This window comes from Lontra canadensis, unplaced genomic scaffold (assembly GCF_010015895.1).
Source record: "Lontra canadensis isolate GAN:19392208 unplaced genomic scaffold, GSC_riverotter_1.0 scaffold93, whole genome shotgun sequence".
Classification (NCBI taxonomy): Eukaryota; Metazoa; Chordata; class Mammalia; order Carnivora; family Mustelidae; genus Lontra; species Lontra canadensis.
Genome location: NW_022631087.1, coordinates 7902612 through 7921910, shown reverse-complemented (window position 1 = coordinate 7921910; position 19299 = coordinate 7902612). Strand labels below are relative to the sequence as shown.

Here is a 19299-nt window from a genome sequence, read left to right as displayed (position 1 = left end):
ACATCCTCGCCAGCATCTGTCATTTCCTGACTTGTTAATTTTAACCATTCTGACTGGTGTGAGGTGGTATCTAGTTGTGGTTTTCATTTGTATTTTCCTGATACTGAGTGATGTGAAGCACTTTCTTATGTGTCTGTTGGCCATCTGGATGTCGTCTTTGCAGAAATGTCTGTTCATGTCTTCTGCCCATTTCTTGACTGGATTATTTGTTCTTTGGGTGTTGAGTTTGCTAAGCTCTTTATAGATTTTGGATACTAGCCCTTTATCTGATAATGTCATTTGCAAATATCTTCTCCCATTCGTAGTTATCTATTTTTTTAAAGGAGTCAAATCTGGGGCCGCCTGGGTGGCTCAGTCAGTTGAACGTCTACCTTTGGCTCAGGTCATGACCTAGGGTCCTGGGATGGAGCCCCACGGCAGGCTCCTTGCTCAGCAGGGAGCCTGCTTCTCCCTCTGCCTACTGCTCTCCCTGCTTGTGCAATCTCTCTCTCTCTCTAGCAAATAGATAAATAAAATCTTAAAAAATAAACAAAAAATAAAAGTGTCATGTCTGAAAGAGATACCTAATGAAGTGTTTCTGGATGAGATGACATGGTATCTAGGCTCTTCTTGAAAATCGCCCATGTGGGGTGGGAATGGAGGGGTGCGAAGGGAGTAATGGATGTTTCAAGATTAATCTTATGTTGGTAACTATTGAAGCTAAATAATGGGTAAATGGTGTTGATTGTGCAATTTTCATTACTTTTATATATATTTTTAAGCTTTTTTTTTTAATGGTAGCCATAACAAAAACAAAAGGTGTCAAATGCCCATATGGACTATTACTTGCACATGGGCTAGGACTCCTTTGGGACCTCAGTTACCATCTTATTTCCCAAATAGAGTATATCAGTAGGAAACACTGGCTTTGTAGTTGGACAGACTGAAGCTCTGTCTCACTCTCTATCTGAATTATGTCCATCACAGCCTGTGTGAGGCTTGGTTACTGTCTGTAAACAGGGACACAGAGTAGCTGTGGGAGAATGGAGATGTCTAGCTCTGTGCCTGGCTCAAAGAAAGTGCTCAGTAAATGCCAATGGCCAGAGATAATACCTGTGACCCCGTGCCATGGAAATTGCAGGGTCCAAAGCAGTGCAGGACTCAGATTTGAAAGTCTGTGATTGGGGAGACCTGGAGCAGCCCCTATTAGAAAAGGCAATCCAGGGGCACGTGGGTGGCTCAGTAGGTTAGGCATCTGCCTTCAGCTCAGGTCATGATCTCAGGGTCCTGGGATTGAGCCCCACATCGGGCTCCCTGCTCTGTGGGTAGCCTGCTTCTCCCTCTCCCTCTGCTGCTGCTCCTGCTTATGCACTCTCTCTCTCTCTCTCTCTCTCTCTCTTAAATAAATAAAATCTTTAGAAAAAGAAGAAGTAGAAGAAAAGAAAAGGCAATCCAGGGGTCCCTGCTGTAGGTAGAGGAAGAGCCGAGTTCGCCTGTGCAGGCGAGGCATGCTTTGAGGGAACAGGGTCTCTGGCTGCTGGAGAACTTTATTGACATGTAAGTCCAGAGCCCTGATCCTCAAACTTGTCTGGGCACAGAGCACCCATAATTCAGAATGCTCTTTGCAGAACCCCATGAAACGTTTTCAACATATGATTCTGTCACATAAACTAAAGATGGTTTTTCTCGTGCAAAATATGAGCCTAAGGTATGTGTGGGTTTCAACATCTCAAGAAGTAACACTATAGAAAATATCATCAAGAAATTTCTTCAGTGATTTTCTGTTAGAAAATGTGATCATCAGGGGCGCCTGGGTGGCTCAGTGCATTAAAGCCTCTGCCTTTGGCTCAGGTCATGATCCCAGGGTCCTGGGATCGAGCCCCACATCGGGCTCTCTGCTCAGCAGGGAGCCTGCTTCCTCCTCTCTCTCTGCCTGCCTCTCTGCCTACTTGTGATTTCTGCCTGTCAAATGAATAAATAAAATCTTAAAAAAAGAAAATGTGATCATCAGGGCACCTGGGTGGCTCAGTCAGTTAACCATCTGCCTTTGGCTCAGGTCATGATCCTGGGGTCCTAGGATGGAGCCCCACATCAGGCTCCCTGCTCAGCTGGGAATCTGCTTCTCCCTCTCCCTTGCCCCTCCCCCGGCTCATGTTCTCTCTTGCTCACTCTCTCTTTCTCTCTCGAATAAATAAATAAAATCTTTTTAAAAATGTGATCATAACAAGGACAAATGCAATTTGCTGCTGTTCGATCCTAAAAGTAAGAATGTTGTGTCAACAGAATTTCTTCCTTTGACTTGGAAAAAGATGCCCATTGTTAAAATAACCATTGGCTTTGATACAGGCAGGTTGAGTCTGAGGACCCAGGGGAGGGTTCCCCAGGACAGCCAAGAGGGTCCTGGCTTCACACAGGATAGAAATCAAATGCGAGAGAGAAAGTGGAAACAGAGTTTATGAAATAGTCTAAATGACAGGTTGAAAATAGCAGAATGTCTGGGAGACTTGGAAAGAAAAGGAGAAGAAGGAGACTTGTCATTGCCTGGGGTTAGGGATTTCTATTGGAAAGGGGTCTAGGGTACTTGTTCCTTCAGGAATCCAGGGTAGGCCCCAGTCAGAGGTGAGTGTTGGGTGAAAACAGGTGTTATTCCATAAATTACCGCAGGTGGGGGTATTGATGCCAGTGTCAGCCTGGAACGTGTTTGGGATCTGGTGCTGCTTTGACATTATTAGGTGTTTGGGGCCTAGGAAACAATTCAGAGAATGATTAATTATCTTGATTCCCCCTTGAAGTGGGAACATAGCTTCTTTGGCTTATTCTGAAATGGGGCCTAGTGGAAAACCAGCAGAGATAGAGCCTTTCTAAAATGGAGTCCCTTCAGGGCCTCCCGGGTAGCTCAGTCGGTTGGGTGTCCCATCAGGCTGTGAACTTGCGTCATGGGATCGAGCCCTACCTTGGCCTCTGTTCTCAGCACGGAGTCCGCTTGACCCTCTCTCTCCACTCCTCCCCCCACTTGCACATGTGTTCACACACTTTCTCTCTCTCAAATAAATAAATAAATAAATAAAATCTTAAGGAAAAAAAATAGGGATGCCTGGGTGCCTCAGTCACTTGAGGATTTGACTTCAGCTCAGGTCATAATCTCAGGGTCCTGGGATGGAGCTCATGTTGGACTCTGTGCTCAGCGGGGCGTCTGCTTCTCCCTCACCCTCCGCTCCTCCCCCACTCATGCTCTTTCTCTCTCTCAAATTAATAAAATATTTAAAATAAATAAATAAATAAAATAATAAAATAAATGGAATCCCTTCAGCTTCCCTACCTCAGTTCAGGCCAAGATCACTGCTATTTTTTTTTAATACCCATCTTTCTGCCTCTATCCTTCATCAGCAGAGAAGTATATGACAGACTCTTAATTCATACAAATACATTTTTATTGCTATTCTGTCGACCCTGAGTGCCCGCAACCTGCTTCATCATCAAGTAAATGTCTGCTCACATGCAAAAGTCAGCTGGTGTATCACCCAATTCCTTTTCCCCTTTGTGTGCCCCATGCTTATCTCAACACACTCCACGGAAAACCGTCTTCTGTAAGAACACCAGCAGCACAGGGCACTTCTGGGGCACTTCCTTTATTTGTGGTGTACCAGACACTGAGCTAAGCACTTGACCTGTGGCAACTCAGTTAACCTTCGCCACAACCCTAGGTTCAATTATCACCAAGTTGAGATGGGTACACTGGCAGGGAGAGGTTAAGTAATTTGCCCAAAGTCACACAGCAAGCAGCAGATCCCCAACTTGAATTCAGCTTGCCTTCAGATTTTGGCTTTCTTTCAGACTGTTGATTTTTTTCCCGTCCTCCTAATTTGAGTGTATGTTCCTTGAATTCAGCGACCACGTCTTATTCCTATCTGTGTCCCCAAGCACTGACATGACCCCTAGCACACTGCAGGGGCTCCGGACTCACAGTCCTCTCTCTGCTTGCTCTTGAATGAATAAGTCTGTAAATATTTCTCTCTCTTTACATATGAAAATAGGAGTGAAAAGCTCAGGCTGACTCTTCAGTATTTTTCCATATGTGCCTTTATGATTTCCCCACAGGGATGTGAAGAATATCGATCAAAGAGCATTAGAGCGAAAGAAGACAAACCACATGTTCATCCCACCTTCCACCTTGGTTGAGGACTCCTTTGACAAGAAATCTAGAGGAAGTCCTGAGAGGGAGACTGCATTTCTTTTAAGGTTTGTTCCGACAAAGACCATGGACAAGTGGAAATATGAATACTGTTAGAATTTTTTTATTTTAAGTGGACTCCACACTGGATGTGGAGCACAACATGGGGCTTGAACTCACAACCCTGGGATCAAGGCCCAAGCTGAGATCAAGAATCAGATGCTTAACTGACTGAGCCACCCGGGCACCCTGTCTGAATACTTTATTCTTTTTTAATTTATTTTTTATTAACATATAATGTATTATTTGTTTCAGGGGCACAGGTCTGTTCATCAGTCTTACACAACACCCAGCACTCACCACAACACATAACCCACACCACTGTCCATCATCCAGCCACCCTCTTTTTTTTTTTTTTTTAATGATTATATTTATTGGGGCACCTGGGTGGCTCACTCAGTTAAGTGTCTGCCTTCAGCTCAGGTCAGAATCCCAGGGTCCTGGGATCAAGTCCCGCATCAGGCTCCCTGCTCAGTGGGGAGCCTGCTTCTCCCTCTCCCTTTGCTCCTCCCTATTGATCATGTTCTCTCTGTGTCAAATAAATAAATAAAACCTTTTTTAAAAACCCCCAAAACTTAACATTCCTTAAAAAAAAACATTTTAAGTGATTTTTTAAATAATTATTATTACTTTATAATATTACTGAGGGGTAATTTACCATAAAATTTGCTCATTTGAAGTACCCAATTCGATTAACTTTAGCAAATTTACAGTTTGGCAACAATTGCTGCCATCCCGTTTAAAAACTTTTTCATCACCCCAGAAAGATCCCTCATGCTCAGTTGTAGTCAATCACTGTTACCCTCTCCCTTTCTAATAACCTCCCTGGAAGTACCATTTAACATTGCCACTTTATTTCAAGGGTTGGATATTAGTCACATGGTGATGTTCGTTTCAGCGGAGGCTGGGAAATGTAATTTATTTATTTATTATTTTTTAAAAAGATTTTATTTATTTATTTGACACAGAGAGATCACAAGTAGGCAGGGAGGTAGACAGAGAGAGAGGGGGAAGTAGGCTCCCCGTTGAGCAGAGAGCCCAATGCAGGGCTCAACCCCAGGATCCCGAGATCATGACCTGAGCCAAAGGCAGAGGCTCAATCCGCTGAGCCACCCAGGCGCCCCTGGGAAATGTAATTTAAAAAAAATCTGGGCACATTGCCATTTTAAACAAAAGCTGGCTCATTCTTCCATTAAAGAAAAAGGGAGAGCAGACGATGGGTTGGTAACTAGCCATCTCAACACAGATAGATGGTGTTATCCTATCCATTTTAGAGAAGAAACCAAAGCTTAATGAGTTGAGAAAGCTCTCAGAGCTTTAAAACCCAGCTTAGGCATCACCTCCAGGAAGTCTCCCCTGACTTGCCTACTCAGGGTACCCGTTATGTGCCCTGTGCTTTCCTTTTCATGCTCCATAGATCTTAGCCTACTCAATCATAGTTCCTTGTCCATCTCCCTAGACTGAATATTTGGCCTCAAAGAATCTTGCCCTGGGTGATCTTGTTTTCCTGGGGCCAAGTCCAGAGCCTTTTAGGCACCCAACAGTGCCTAAAAGACAGATGATGGGATCGTGCACTGCGTTCAGCATTCTGGTCTGGTTATTTACTGTCGCCGTTGTTGGTCCCTTTGTAAACGTCTCCTGTCAATATCTAACAGGATTCCAGTGACACCTTTGAAGAAATCACACTGAATTTTTGATCCAATTTTTATTAACTGTTTTTTTTTTTTTAATTTCCCCCACAGGAAGGAAAAGGAGGAGAGGCAGAGAGAAGTAAGAGAGAAGCTGGACCGCTCTCCCTTGTCACTATCAGACCTTGACTAATTCTCTCCCCTGGAACTGGGAAGCTCCCTCAGGAGCCCTGATATTTCTACCAGGTAGGACAAAACAACAGGAGAAAAAGGAAACTGTGGCCAAAGACTGAGACACAGAAATAGCTATAGCCAGGATGAGGGGAAATATTCCATCATAGTTGTTCCTAGGCTGAGTGAAAAGCAGGAGTGCAGAGGTTTTGCTTGGGGCACTGAGTCTAGTCACGCCTTTACTCTTACCCATTATTTTATTTTAAATATTACAACTAACAGTATTAAACTATAATGTAATAATGGCTTGGGGCGCCTGGGTGGCTCAGTGCTTAAAGCCTCTGCCTTCGGCTCAGGTCATGATCCCGGGGTCCTGGGATCGAGCCCCGCATCGGGCTCTCAGCTCGGCGGGGAGCCTGCTTCCTCCTCTCTCTCTGCCTGCCTCTCTGCCTGCTTGTGATCTCTGTCTGTCAAATAAATAAATAAAATTTTTTTAAAAAATGGCTTTAGTTGTTAACTAAACAAGTAAGCTCAACGCATGACAGACATCACCTTATTTTGACCTTCATAACAGCCGTATGAGGGAGACATGACCCACTGCATTTTACACAGCAGCAAGCCCAGGTTAGAAAAGGTTTCAGGGGGACGCCTGGGTGGCTCACTCAGTTAGGCATCTGCCTTCGGCTTGGGTCATGATCTCAGGGTCCTGGGATCAAGTCCCTCTTCGGGCTCCCTGCTCGGCAGGGAGTCTGTTTCTCCTTCTGCCTGCTGCTCCCCCTGTTTGTGCTCTCTCTCTCTCTCTGACAAATAAAATGAATTTAAGCAAAGAAAGAAAAGGTTTCAGGGACGCCTGGGTGGCTCAGTCAGTTAAGTGTCCAACTCTTGATTTCAGCTCTGGTCATGATCTTAGGGTTGTAAGATGGAGCCCTGTGTCAGGCTGTGCACTCTGTATGGAAACTCCTTGAGATTCTCTTCCTCTCCCTCTGCCCCTCCCCCTGCTCTCTCTAAATAAAATAAAATAAAATAAAATAAAATAAAATAAAATAAGAAAATAAGAGGTTTCAGAAGTTCCCTGAAATAGACACTGGGTAAAAAAAACAGTCGTTAACACACAGTCCCTATTTTCGAGAAGCTCACACTCTGGTAGAGAGAAGGCAAATGGATCAACCAATGAACACCCTAAACTCTGGAGGTGCTGTTAGACAGAGGGGACCCCAGGAGCCACGCAGAAACACTTCTTTTTTTTTTAAGATTTTTTTTTTTAAATTGAGTAATCTCTACACCCAACATAGGGCTCAAACTCACAACCCTGAGATCGAGTGTTGCACGCTCTTCTGACTGAGCCAGCCAGGCACCCCCAGAAACACTTTACAGAAGTGGTGTTCCTTGAACTGAGTCTGGAAAAGATAAGAAGGGGTTTGCCAGGCCAAAGGAAGAGGATGAGGCAAGAGGCTGGCATGAGCCTGTGGTGGACAGATCAACAAAGGCAAAGGCTCAGAGGCAGGAATTAGCATGGTAGGGGGTCAAGAAAGGGTGTGAAGGGGGTTCCAGGAGAGGTGAACACAGAGATCTCCGAACAAGCCATGAAACACTTTATTTTCTAAGTCTTGGGGAGTTGTGGATTTTAAAAATATTTGGGTTTTTAAAAGTCCTGATGGCAGATGAAGCAGTAGGCTCTACAAGTAGAGTAGACTTTACTCTAAAAAGATCTGGGTTTTGAATCTTTGCTCTGCTCCTTCTGCGACCTCAGGTCAAGTACCTTTGTTCTCTGGGCCTGTTTCATTGGCCCTAAAAGATGTGGATGGTGGTTACGTGTGGAGAGCTCAGCCATAAAAAGAACCTGCCGTAGAACCTGACAGTTACTAATAGTCGTTGTATCATTGTTTCATAAAGCTTCCTACCCTCCCTCATCCACGACATCTTTGAACATGCCTGTTTGAGACCACTGGTCTAGCCCAGCCCAGAAGGACTCCCAGGCTTTCTGGGCTCTGGACCAACTGAGTTCTTACCTCTTAGGGCAGTCCTTACCCTACTTAGCCACCCCTGGGCACTGAAATGCTGAAGCTCCAGAAAACACAATTCTTTCCCGCAAGGGAGAGCCTCCAAGCTCCAAGCTTCTCACATTTTTTAAAAAAGATTTTATTTATTTATTTGAGAGAGAGAAAGAGAGGGAGAGAGAGAGAGAGAGCATGAGAAGAAGGAGGGCCAGAGGGAGAAGCAGACTCCCCACCAAGCAGGGATCCTGATTCAGGACTGGATCCTGGGATTCTAGGATCATGACCTGAGCCGAAGGCAGTCGCCCAACCAACCTAGCCACCGGGGTGCCCCTATTCTCACATTTAAAAAAAAAAAAAAAAAAAGATTTTATTTATTTATTTGAGAGGGAGAGAGCAAGAGAGCACAAAACAGGGGGAGAGGCAGAGGGAGAAACAGACTTCACGCTGAGCAGGCAGCCTGATGTGGGGCTTGATCCCAGGACCCCGGGATCATGATCTGAGCCAAAGGCAGATGCTTAACTAACAGAGCCACCCAGGTGTCCCTGTGATTTCACATTAAGAGAGAGCACACACAGGATCCAAAAATGTCTCCCCAGACACTTGTTTCAGAAATCACTAAGGACTGGCCACCCCAGAATTTTCAGAGCCTGAGGAAGAGCAGACCTGCTCCCCCTATTACAAATAGGAAGGGGAATTGAGGGAAGTTGTCTTGGCCCTGTGCTAGGCATGTTCCATTGTCCCATCCAAGTCTAGGTAAATTTTATTTTTCCTATTTTTCAAAGGATGCAGCTGAGGCTTGCTTGAGTTGAGGCCCAGGTTCCTTATGGGTCAGCTGTACCTTGGACCATTCTGGACTGGGAGGTTTGGGGCAGACCCAATTTGGAGAAAGCATCTAGCCATTGTTTTATAGGATTACTGCTCTAGGGTACAGGAAGAGGTAGGCAGGCCATTTTCCTGAGCTCAGAGCCTTGATTCTCCCATGTGTTGGGGGCAGGACAGCCAGAAGTCATAGACCTCTTTGCAGAAACCCATCAAAATATCTCTGCTTTAAATTCTGCCACCCAAATAAAGGACTATTGAGTAGCATAAAATATAGATCTTCAGTATATCTGCAAACTTTGGTATCTTAAAATAACATATAATATGTTAAGAAATGATAACTTTTTACAGGTTAATTTTTTTTTAGTTTTTTTTTCTTAATTTTAACTTTTATTTATTCATTCGTTTTATCACTTTGAGCAAGGGCACCCAAAGGAGTCATGCCAGCTAGATATTACTCTGTTCTAAGCATGGTGTGTGTATGCTTTAATCCCCACAACATTCCTATAAATTCTGGGGTGGTGTTGTCCTCATTTTATAACTGAGGCCAGAGAGGTTTAGTGCCCAAGCTCTCGCGTTTGGTAGACAGAAGAGCCAGGATTTGAAACCCGTGGCCAGACTCTAGGGCCTGCCCTACAGCCTATTTCTAAGAGAAGTGTTAAAAAGTAAACTTGATATGAAGACAAGTTTTATCAGTTTATTTTTTTCCCTTTGATTAGAGAAACAGTCACTGATACTGGCATATAGCCACATGGTTTTCAGCCCCACTGGTTTGGGCTGTGGAATCTCTCAGGTTAAGAGGGGCTTGTACATACTGTGGTTTCTGACCTTCTAATATTTCAGAATGGAAGAAGAATGCCACTAATTCATTTCACTTTAATAAGTGTTCATTGCTCTGTCCTTTCCTTAAATATCCTTTAGCCACTTTTTCATCTGGCCAACTCCTACCTGACCCTTAAAGCCCAGCATGGGCATCACCACCTCCAGGAAGTCTTCCCAAACTGCCCTAGTGACTTCCTACTTTGTGTTCTGTGCTTTTCTAAATTTGCTCCCCTGAATATGACCTACTTTAGTGATGGACTTGTCTATCTCGCTCTCTGTACTAGAAGTCTCCCAAGTTCAAGGACCTTGTCTAATTCAGCATTGAATCTTTTGTACCTGTTCCTATGGCTTGCTCATAGTAAGGATTCAGTGAATTTTTGGTGAAGGCATTAGTGATTAGCTAATGTGTGTTTAGCATTCTGCTTCAGTTCATTGCTTATACAAAAAATTGATCACATTTTAGAACTTTGCCTCTCTATACCCATGAAGTTGGAATAAATCCTCTTAAAAGATCACACTGATTTAAATTTCTTTTGCTTATATTTGAATTAAAATAATTCATATTCATCCTTTAAAAATTAAATAGAGTGGCAGCTCTGGGGTTAGATCACCTGGGTGTCAATCCCAGCTCCTTGACCTATGACTGACTAGCTCTGTGACCTTGAGCCTTACTTAACTTCTCTGTGTCTCAAGTTTCTTCATTTGTAAAATGGGGATGATAATGGTATATATAGTATAAGAATTTAATTGGTTAACATTTGTAAAGCATTGTGAACAGTGCCTGATGTAAAGTAATATATAAGGTGCCCATTAAATTAACGGACTGATGGGCACCTGGGTGGCTCAGTTGGTTGGCCATCTGTCTCTTGATTTCAGCTCAGGTCATGATCTCAGGGTCCTGGGATGGAGCCCCTCATTGGGCTCTCTGCTCAGCAGGGAGCCTGCTTCCTCCTCTCTCTCTGCCTACTTGTGATCGCTCTCTCTCTGTCAAATAAATAAATAAAATCTTTAAAAATAAATAAAAATTAAAATTAAAAAATTAACTGATTAACTATGAAAAGCATAATGTAGGTGCTTATTAAATTAATTAGTTAATAGTTGGACAAAGCTTGTTACAAAAGATTGCACTCCTCTGGACCTGCTTTCCATTCCCCGGCAACACATTTTCCACTTTCTTCACTGATTGTTTTGGTGTTTGTTTTCCTGTTCCTGTTGAAATACCATGGTGCTCTGGCTCCTTGATTGTTCACTGTTAGGCACTGTGCATTGAGTTCTCAGCAGGGAAGGGAAGGACTGGGCTCTCTCTCATGTGCACATACCTCCTATTTCATCCTCGCGGTGTGTTTCTGTGGTGGTTTGGTGTGGATCACTAATCAGCGTTGTTATACCATCAACACAATTGACATGAGCCATGGAGAGTGATGTGGTGATTTTTGTTTTCCTATAGAACCTTCTGCTATCCCTGGAACTAAGTCTCTCTCTCTCTTTTTAATCTGCCTGTTTTCTTGCCTTTTTCTTTTGTCATGTTCGTATCACAATTTATCTCCAAATTTCCCCTTGGTTATACAAATCTGCCCCACACTACATTCAGACACATTACATAGTCTGTCCATTTCACCTTCATTTCCCAGTCTTCTGACTAGTTTCACTCTGGGTGGTTGATTTTAAGCTGTTTATGTAACCCTGCGGACTCACTTCCATTCTCTTCATCACATAGACCTTTTAATCTTTTTCTCTTTATGTTTTTATGATTCATCTACAGGGAGGACACAAAGAAGTGAAAACCAATGCAGAGAAGTGAATCCAGCTTCCTTAACCCCTCACCTTCTAGCTCTCCTGGATGAACCCTTGTCCAAGAATGGGGACAACTATTGGCTGAAGCCTGCCCATGTTTTTGGGTCTCATCGAAAGCAGAAACAACAAAACAAACAAAACAGTAATACCACAACACATGTAGTTGTTTCCAGTCCATGGGACAAAGAATATTAAAGTTCACTTCTACCCTTGGACAAAGTCAGGATTTATTTATTTATTTTTTAAAGATTTTATTTATTTATTTGACAGAGATCACAAGTAGGCAGAGAGTGAGAGGGAGAGAAGCAGGCTCCCTGCCGAGCAGAGAGCCCGATGCGGGGCTCGATCCCAAGACCCTAGGATCATGACCTGAGCTGAAGGCAGAGGCTTTAACCCACTGAGCCACCCAGGCGCCCCCAAAGTCAGGATTTAAATTGAAGTTAAGTCACCTCATTCCCTCATGCATTCACTTACTAATTCTTTCACTCACTTATTAGTGGTAATACTATGGAAGATTTAATATTATTATATAACACAGTAATAGTAATCATAGGAGACAGTTACTGAGTACTTATGATATGCTGAGTACTCTGGTAAGTCCGGCTTACACATGATCTGGGTTAACCTACTCCTAGTGGCTCCCCACAAGGTGAGTATTGTCACTTCCATCTCTCCTGGGAGGACACCGAGATTTGGAGGGGTTGCGCAAGCCCTCTAGATATCTATTGTCTACCATGCCTGCAGCAGTCCCAGAGGGTACAGAGATGAATAAAGACACAGCACTTGGCCTTAAGGTGCACATGGCCTGGAAGAGAGGGAGAAGGATGTAGAAGCCAATAGATACATTAAGCTTTGCTAGAAATCTGTGTGGAATCCAAGAAAATCCAAATGGAAAAGCGACTTCCCTGAGACTCAGAGGTGCAGGGGTGAGTATGTGGAAGGAGCTGGGCTGATGGGTGTGGCTTTTATCACTTGGTCCTTAGGGCACTAGGAGGTGACCTGGTCTGTGTTATAGCAGTCTGCCTGGCAATGCGAAGTTGAAAGAAAAGAAGCAGATGGCTATTTGCCTGAACCAAGAAGAAAATAAGTACATTCTTGGGCTCTCCAGTGTCTCCCACAGATAACGTATATTCACTTGAATAGTCCCAGTAAAGGGATGGGGGAAGGGTGATAAGGAAAGCGTTCAAGCTTTGGCCCCCCAAAATTCAGGGCTTAGAGTCCCTACCCTGCCTCATGATAGATGTATGACGTTAGGCCTAGTAGCTGTGTAACTTGACCTTTTCTGAACTTGTTTTCTTGAATGCAGAAAAGGAATGCCTGCCTCGCAGTAGTGTTGTGATCATTAAATGAGATAATTTATGCAACGTTCTCGGCACAGGGGTATTTCACTTGGCCATTGCTACCCGCTATTGTTGTTGTCATTGCTGTTAATATACACTTCTCCCGAAACCAGGACATACGGAGCCTTTGCCATGTGCAAGGCGCCACATAAGATAACCAGAGGTTTCTCACGCCTTCCCTTCCCACTCAAATTGCAGTTAGCCCTTTATTTACAGTTTCTCTAAGGAGCCATACTTTCTCCTATTGCTGGGTCTTTCCTCTGCTTCTGTACCTGAAAATCCCTTATCCCTCCCCGCTATGAAGTCCCAATATCACTCATTCCTGCTCCACCTTCAGGACCCCACATAGGCATCCTCTCCTTCAGGAAGCCTTCCCTGATACACCACCAACAAAGTTGGCACAGGGACCTCTCCTGTGCACTCCCACAGCCTTTCATGCCCCTCCATCATGGTAGCAGTTACCATAATGGTTGTAATCTCCTGTCAACCTATCTGTTTCTACTAGCCCCCACCCAGAAGCTGTCCTGGTTTTCTGGACCCAGATTGTCTTTCGGGACAATCCTTTGCACAGCTTGGGGCCAAGATCTCTGCACAGACCCCTTCCAGAAATTACTGAGGACTCCTAACCATAGGCCTCTCAGGAAATTCCAGATGAAAAGACCTGTCTCTGTTCTTTGTAACTATTAGAAGGGAAAATTATGGTGAAGGATTCTTTGCCCTTTATAAGGGGAAGGGGCTAGATAGAGTGTTGCAGGGAACTAACATTTAAGAAGCATTTACTGTAATGGATAAAACAAATGAGTAATTGTGTAATACTCTAATTCTGTCATTCCCAGTGTTGCTGAGAACTAGCACCCTCAGCACATTAAAGTAGAAGAGATGAAGGTAAAATCCTACTGTCCTGATTTTGAACTGATGATGAACTAAGGATGTATTTTATGTTTAAAAACAGTTGCCTGAGTAACCGAGAGGAGGAATGTCTAGAGAGTGGAGGGGAGGAGAGAATGAAAGTGTTTATAAAGAAGCTTTTGGGGTGATGGATATGTTCATTCTTCATTGTGGTGAAAGGTTCTCAGGAGTAGACACATTTTAAATATATGCACTCTCTTGTATGTCACTTATACCTCAACCTATTTAAAACAGAACAAAAAACCTATTTCCTAACTCTATCCATTGAACTGACCTAGAAATAAAGACCGCAGTAGCAGACCGTGGACTTGAAACACTATTTGAACTAAAAGGATTCAGGGATCCTTGAAGAAATGTCTGGTTCCCCGTCTAGGGCAGGGAAATCATGAGATGAACACGAAACCTCTTGCTACACTAGACAACAGAAAAGCTACTAAAGATAAGAGTCCCGTCCGAGAAAGTCATGAGCCAACTTGGGATCTCATTGGCTAAAGATGGGATAATTTAGGGGTGCGGGCTGGCTCAGTCGGTAGAGTATGCAACTCTTGATCTCAGGGTCATGAGTTCAAGCCCCTCATTGGGTCTGGTGCTTACTGAAAAAAAAAAAAAAAAGATTGGGACAATTTAAGCATTGTAATAATAATTGGAATTGAAGTACATCAAAAACATTTTCGGGGGCACCTAGGTGGCTCAGTGGGTTAAGCCTCTGCCTTTGGCTCAGGTCATGATCTCAGGGTCCTGGGATTGAGCCCTGAGTCAGGCTCTCTGCTCAGCAGGGAGCTTGCTTCCCCCTCTCTCTCTCTCTGCCTGCCTCTCTGCCTACTTGTGATCACTCTCTCTGTCAAATAAATAAATAAAATCTTTAATTTAAAAAAATCCCAGAAAACATTTTCACTTAGATATTCATACTGTTGCTTTAAAAAGATTAATTGGTCACCACTGAAAGATACTAGGGAACCAATTCATTACTCTGAAATCTGGCAAAAGTCAGCTTTTATCATGCCATTTCCATACAAACCTTACTACCAGGTAACCAAATAGTAGGTAAGGGGAAGTTCCTCTTTTAGAAGTATTCCACTTAATAAATTTAAAAGGAACAGAATTAAAATATTACTATTTTGTGACCCCCAATGACTTAATCTAGCTTGATCATCAATAGCCGCTAACAAAAGATAAAAAACCACTAAATGCCTCCTAATGGTAGACCACCTAGAAGATAATCGTTACCAAATAACCAAAGTTGGACCTGATCTAGAGTCTACATCCAACCACTGTAACAGGAAATACCGGGGACAGAGGAGCATATCACCCAGGATGCAATCAGCAAAATCCAGGCTCTGGAAAAATCCATTTTTAAAAATGATTCCATTTTGGGGGTGCCTGGGTGGCTTAGTTAAGCGTCTACCTTTGGGTCAGGTCATGATCCCAGAGTCCTGGGATTGAGCCCCGAGTTGAGTCAGGGTCCCTACTTAGCAGGGAGCCTGCTTCTCCCTCTCCCTCCGTCCCTCCCCCTGCTTGTTCTCTCTCTCTCTCTCAAATAAAATCTTTTTTAAAATTACTCCATTTCTTTTTAAACAAGTCACAAGGAAGAAAGAAGGAAATCTATAGATTTTTCAAAAGAGGGTCAAAGGCATCAGTCTGTTGCTACATGTAGACATTTTTTTATCCCAGTTGAAACAAACCTTAAAAAAAAAAAGATGGCATTGATGAAACAATTGAATATTTTAATTAATAATAATTAAAAGTTAATTTTTATTAATTTTTAAGTGTGCTATTGGCATTATGGTTATGTTTTTAAAAAGAGTCCTTATCTTTTAGAGAGACATACTGAAATATTCACAGAAGAAATTATATGATGTATGGAATTTGCTTCAAAATAGTAGGGGGAGTAAGTGGGTGGAGATTTAAGTGAAATAAGTTTGGCCATGTGTTGAAAATTGTTGAAGGCGGGTGATGGAAATATATTATTTCACCTTTGTATATATTAGAAATTGTCCATAATAAAACCATTCAAGGTTTTTACTCTGAACGAAACACTTTTTTTTTTTTAAAAGATTCTATTTATTTGAGAGAGAGAGAGAGTGAAAGAACGTGAGAGGAGGGAGGTCAGCGGGAGAAGCAGACTCCCCACCGAGCAGGGAGCCCAATGCCTGACTCCATTCTGGGATTCCCGGATCATGACCTGAGCCAAAGGCAGACACTTCCCCCAACTGAGACACCCAGGCACCCTGAACTAAACACTTTTTTTAAAAAGATCTTATTTTTAAGTAATCTCTACGCCCACTGTGGGGCTCAAACTCACAAGCCCAAGATCAAGAGTCACTGGCTCCACTGACTGAGCCAGCAAGGCACCCCTGAACTAACACTTTTAAGCATATTTCCACCTTATTTTATTGTCTTCTCGCTATATTATTGTCTTCTCACTCTGTGAGTGAGGTGCAGTTGTCCCCATTTTCAAGAGGCCTTTTTTTTTTTTTAAAGATAGATTTATTTGACAGAGATCACAAGTAGGCAGAGGCAGGCAGAGAGAGGGAGGGGGAAGCAGGCTTCCTGCTGAGCAGAGAGCCCGATGCGATGCGGGGCTCAGATCCCAGGACCCTGGGATCATGACCTGAGCCGAAGGCACAGGCTTTAACCCACTGAGCCACCCGGGTGCTGCTCAAGAGGCTTTTCTTGGCTGAACCACCCCTGGCTTTGACTTACAGTCTTCTCCTCGGTATTCTCGACCTCTCTCCCCTTCAACCCATTCTTCACACAGCAACCCAAATACTTTGCATGTATTAACCCATTTAATTCTCACAATTACTATTATTGGTTTTCAGATGAGGAAATTGAAGCACAGAGGGTAAGTAACTTCTCCAAGACGACACAGCTAGTAACTGGCTCATCTGTACTATGTAAGCCTGGCTTAGTCGCCACTCCGATGTGTACTGAAACTGTACTTCTATAAACAGAAAATAAAATCACCTATGAATACACAGGGTCTGCCATATACTGGTTTAGTATGTTGGTTAAGAGCATCAATGCTGGAGCCAGACCTTGAGCCTCAAGCAAGTTGTTTTACCTTCTGGTCCCTCGGTTCCCCTGTCTGTAAATAGGGGTAATGATAGTTCCTATCTCCTGGTGTCTTTGTGATGAGGGGTTGCACTAATCTGTGGAAAGGAGAAAGTGCTCTAAGTGTTGGCTGTCATCAGATGTTACCTTTAGCTTCCATCCTGCACTTTTTTTTTAAAGATTTTATTTATTTGACAGACAGAGATCACAGGTAGGCAGAGAGGCAGGCAGAGGGAGAGGAAGGGAAGCAGACTCCCTGCTGAGCAGAGAGCCTGACTCTACTGGGGGCTCCATCCCAGGACCCGAGCCGAAGGCAGAGGCTTTAACCCACTGAGCCACCCACGCACCCCCTGTCCTGCTCTTTTGAGAGCTACTTTCTCCCTAGCACTTTTCCACCCCAGCAGAACCACTCGCATTTCCCTAAATAAGCCTCTGTGTTGCCTCTGCCTTTCCCACCCTGCCCAGCTGGCAAATCCTCCCTTGTCCTCGCAGCCCCAAATTAAGGGTCACCTCCTCTGGGAAGATCGTGCAGTGAGACACCTACCTGTTACCTAAATGCACGTATAATCGCTCTTACCTTGCCCTGTGTGTGATTATGTTTCAGTGTCTATCTCCCTTACTACACTCATGGCTCTTGAAGGGCAGAGACCTGTCTTCATCTCCTTATCCAGCAGAAAGCTGGAATCAAACTGTGCTTATTAATTTTTAAAGATTTTATTTTATTGAGAGAGAGAGGGAGAGGGAGAACAAGCAGGGGGAGAGAGAGAAATGGTGCTTGATCCCAGGACCCTGGGATCATGACCCAAGCCAAAGGCAAGACACTTAACTGACTGAGCCACCCAGGCACCCCATCAAGCTATGTTTAGTAAATATTGGTTAAATAACTTGTCAGGGGCATGCCTCTCTGGGCAGCTATGTACTGAAGCTGGAAGTTTTTCAAATTTGGAAATAAATATAAATAAATGAGAAAGCCCCCAAATGACTGATGTGTGTGTGTGTGAGTTGGGGGTGAGTGTGTGTGTGTGTGTGTGTTTTTCACTGTAATTGCCTATAGTAATTGCCTATATACATACCAATCTATAGCCCCCATTAGGGTTTGTATCTTGTTGGTTGTTGAATCCCCGGCACATAACCCTTAGCACAGTGTCTGACAAATAATAGGGATTCAATAAACATCTTTAGAACGGATTAAATTTGTTGAAGGGGAGATACTCAGTGAAATTCTTTTTCGTGTGATGATCTTTCATTCTTAAGTTCTCTACCAAAGCATTTCCCATATTTGAGCTCTTGAAACTCCAAGAACATACAGCCACAGGCACCAGTTTGAGGAAACCCGACTGCAGACAGTGGGATCATAGGACTTTTTTTTGATTATAAGGCAGTTGTCCACAGAGGGGCAGTAAAGTGTAATGGTTTAAAATTCCGGTACTCCCGCTGCCTAGTTGTTTTCAGAATACCATTAAAATGAAATTTTAAAAATTTTGTAGAGGATTTATAGACTCACCGAAGGATTTGAGAAATTGGAAAAGCTGTTTGACACAATTACTAATTAGTTACTGATTGATACAAAAGCTCTGGCTCCCCATACTCTATATCTAAAATGGGAAAGTAGCATTTTACAATGCAGATTTTTTTTAAGTAGTCATTTTTATAAGTATTTTATGGCTTCTGAATTTTGTGTCATATTTTAAAAGATTTTTCTTATTCTGGGATAATTAAAAAATTGTCTCATTTTCTTCTAGCACGTTTGTTATTACATTCAGATTTAATCCATTGATCCATCTGGAATTTATCTTGGTATAAGGCGTGAAGTAGGGTTCTAATTTTATTTTTCTTCCAGATGGCTACCTAGTTGTTCCAACACCATTCCCTGAATTCATCATTTCCCCACTGATCTGAAATATCACCATCATCATATTCAGAATTTTTATATGATATGAAAGGCTAGTCCTTTTTTTTTTTTTTTTTTTTTTTTTTGGCCTGATTTGAGTGGATGTCTTCAAGTATACTTTTTAACTACCCACAGCTTTTGGGTTAAAAATTTTTTTTAAGTTGCCTATAACCATCATTACCATATCCAAACACGATTTTTATCCTCATTTTATGAATTTGTCGTTCCCAAGCTCATTTCTGTTTCTTTAAGTGTAGTGCACACAACCTTCAAATATTATGAACATTTCTCTCTCCCAGCTGTCACTACACCAAACTACATATGTTAGATTTCCCTAAATCGTCTTGCTGTGCTCTTTGCAGCTCTTCCATACACTTGGGTGTCCTCACCTAAGCAGCTGCTCGACAGTTCTACAATCATTAGGTGAGGTGTCAAGGTGAAGGCCTATCGCCTCTATCCAGTTCGTCCATCCCCAGACCCGGCACTGATTTCCATTTAACACGAAGGACAGGCTCTGTTTCTGGAAAGTAAGATCTTGAAGGAGCTACAGTAGTTATTTGTTGGCTTTTTAAACAATCCACTCTGAGGGGGGAAAAAAATGTCCTACAAAATGCCAACTGCTATTGTGGGAATTTTTTTTTTTTCTATTTATTCCAACAAAATG

General features: G+C 43.0%; 2 protein-coding genes across 5 annotated transcripts in view; both read left to right on the top strand.

The window, feature by feature from the left end:
* The window catches only part of FAM227A (family with sequence similarity 227 member A), a 79202-nt gene extending 67543 nt beyond the window's left edge, over positions 1-11659 (top strand). For all 3 annotated transcript variants that reach the window (XM_032836674.1, XM_032836673.1, XM_032836672.1), the window contains 3 exons: positions 4078-4218; positions 5953-6084; positions 11410-11659. In XM_032836674.1, the coding sequence (XP_032692565.1) occupies positions 4078-4218; positions 5953-6031 (220 nt within the window). In that variant the 3' untranslated portion in view covers positions 6032-6084; positions 11410-11659. The remainder of the gene's footprint in view (positions 1-4077; positions 4219-5952; positions 6085-11409) is intronic.
* Positions 11660-11868: 209 nt separating this feature from the next.
* DMC1 (DNA meiotic recombinase 1) overlaps positions 11869-19299 on the top strand; it is a 46708-nt gene continuing 39277 nt past the window's right edge. Inside the window, exons 1-2 of one of the 2 annotated variants that reach the window (XM_032836678.1) lie at positions 11869-12367; positions 13618-13666. The gene's annotated coding sequence lies outside the window, so the exon portion shown is untranslated. The remainder of the gene's footprint in view (positions 12368-13617; positions 13667-19299) is intronic. The other variant, XM_032836679.1, reaches the window with a different exon arrangement.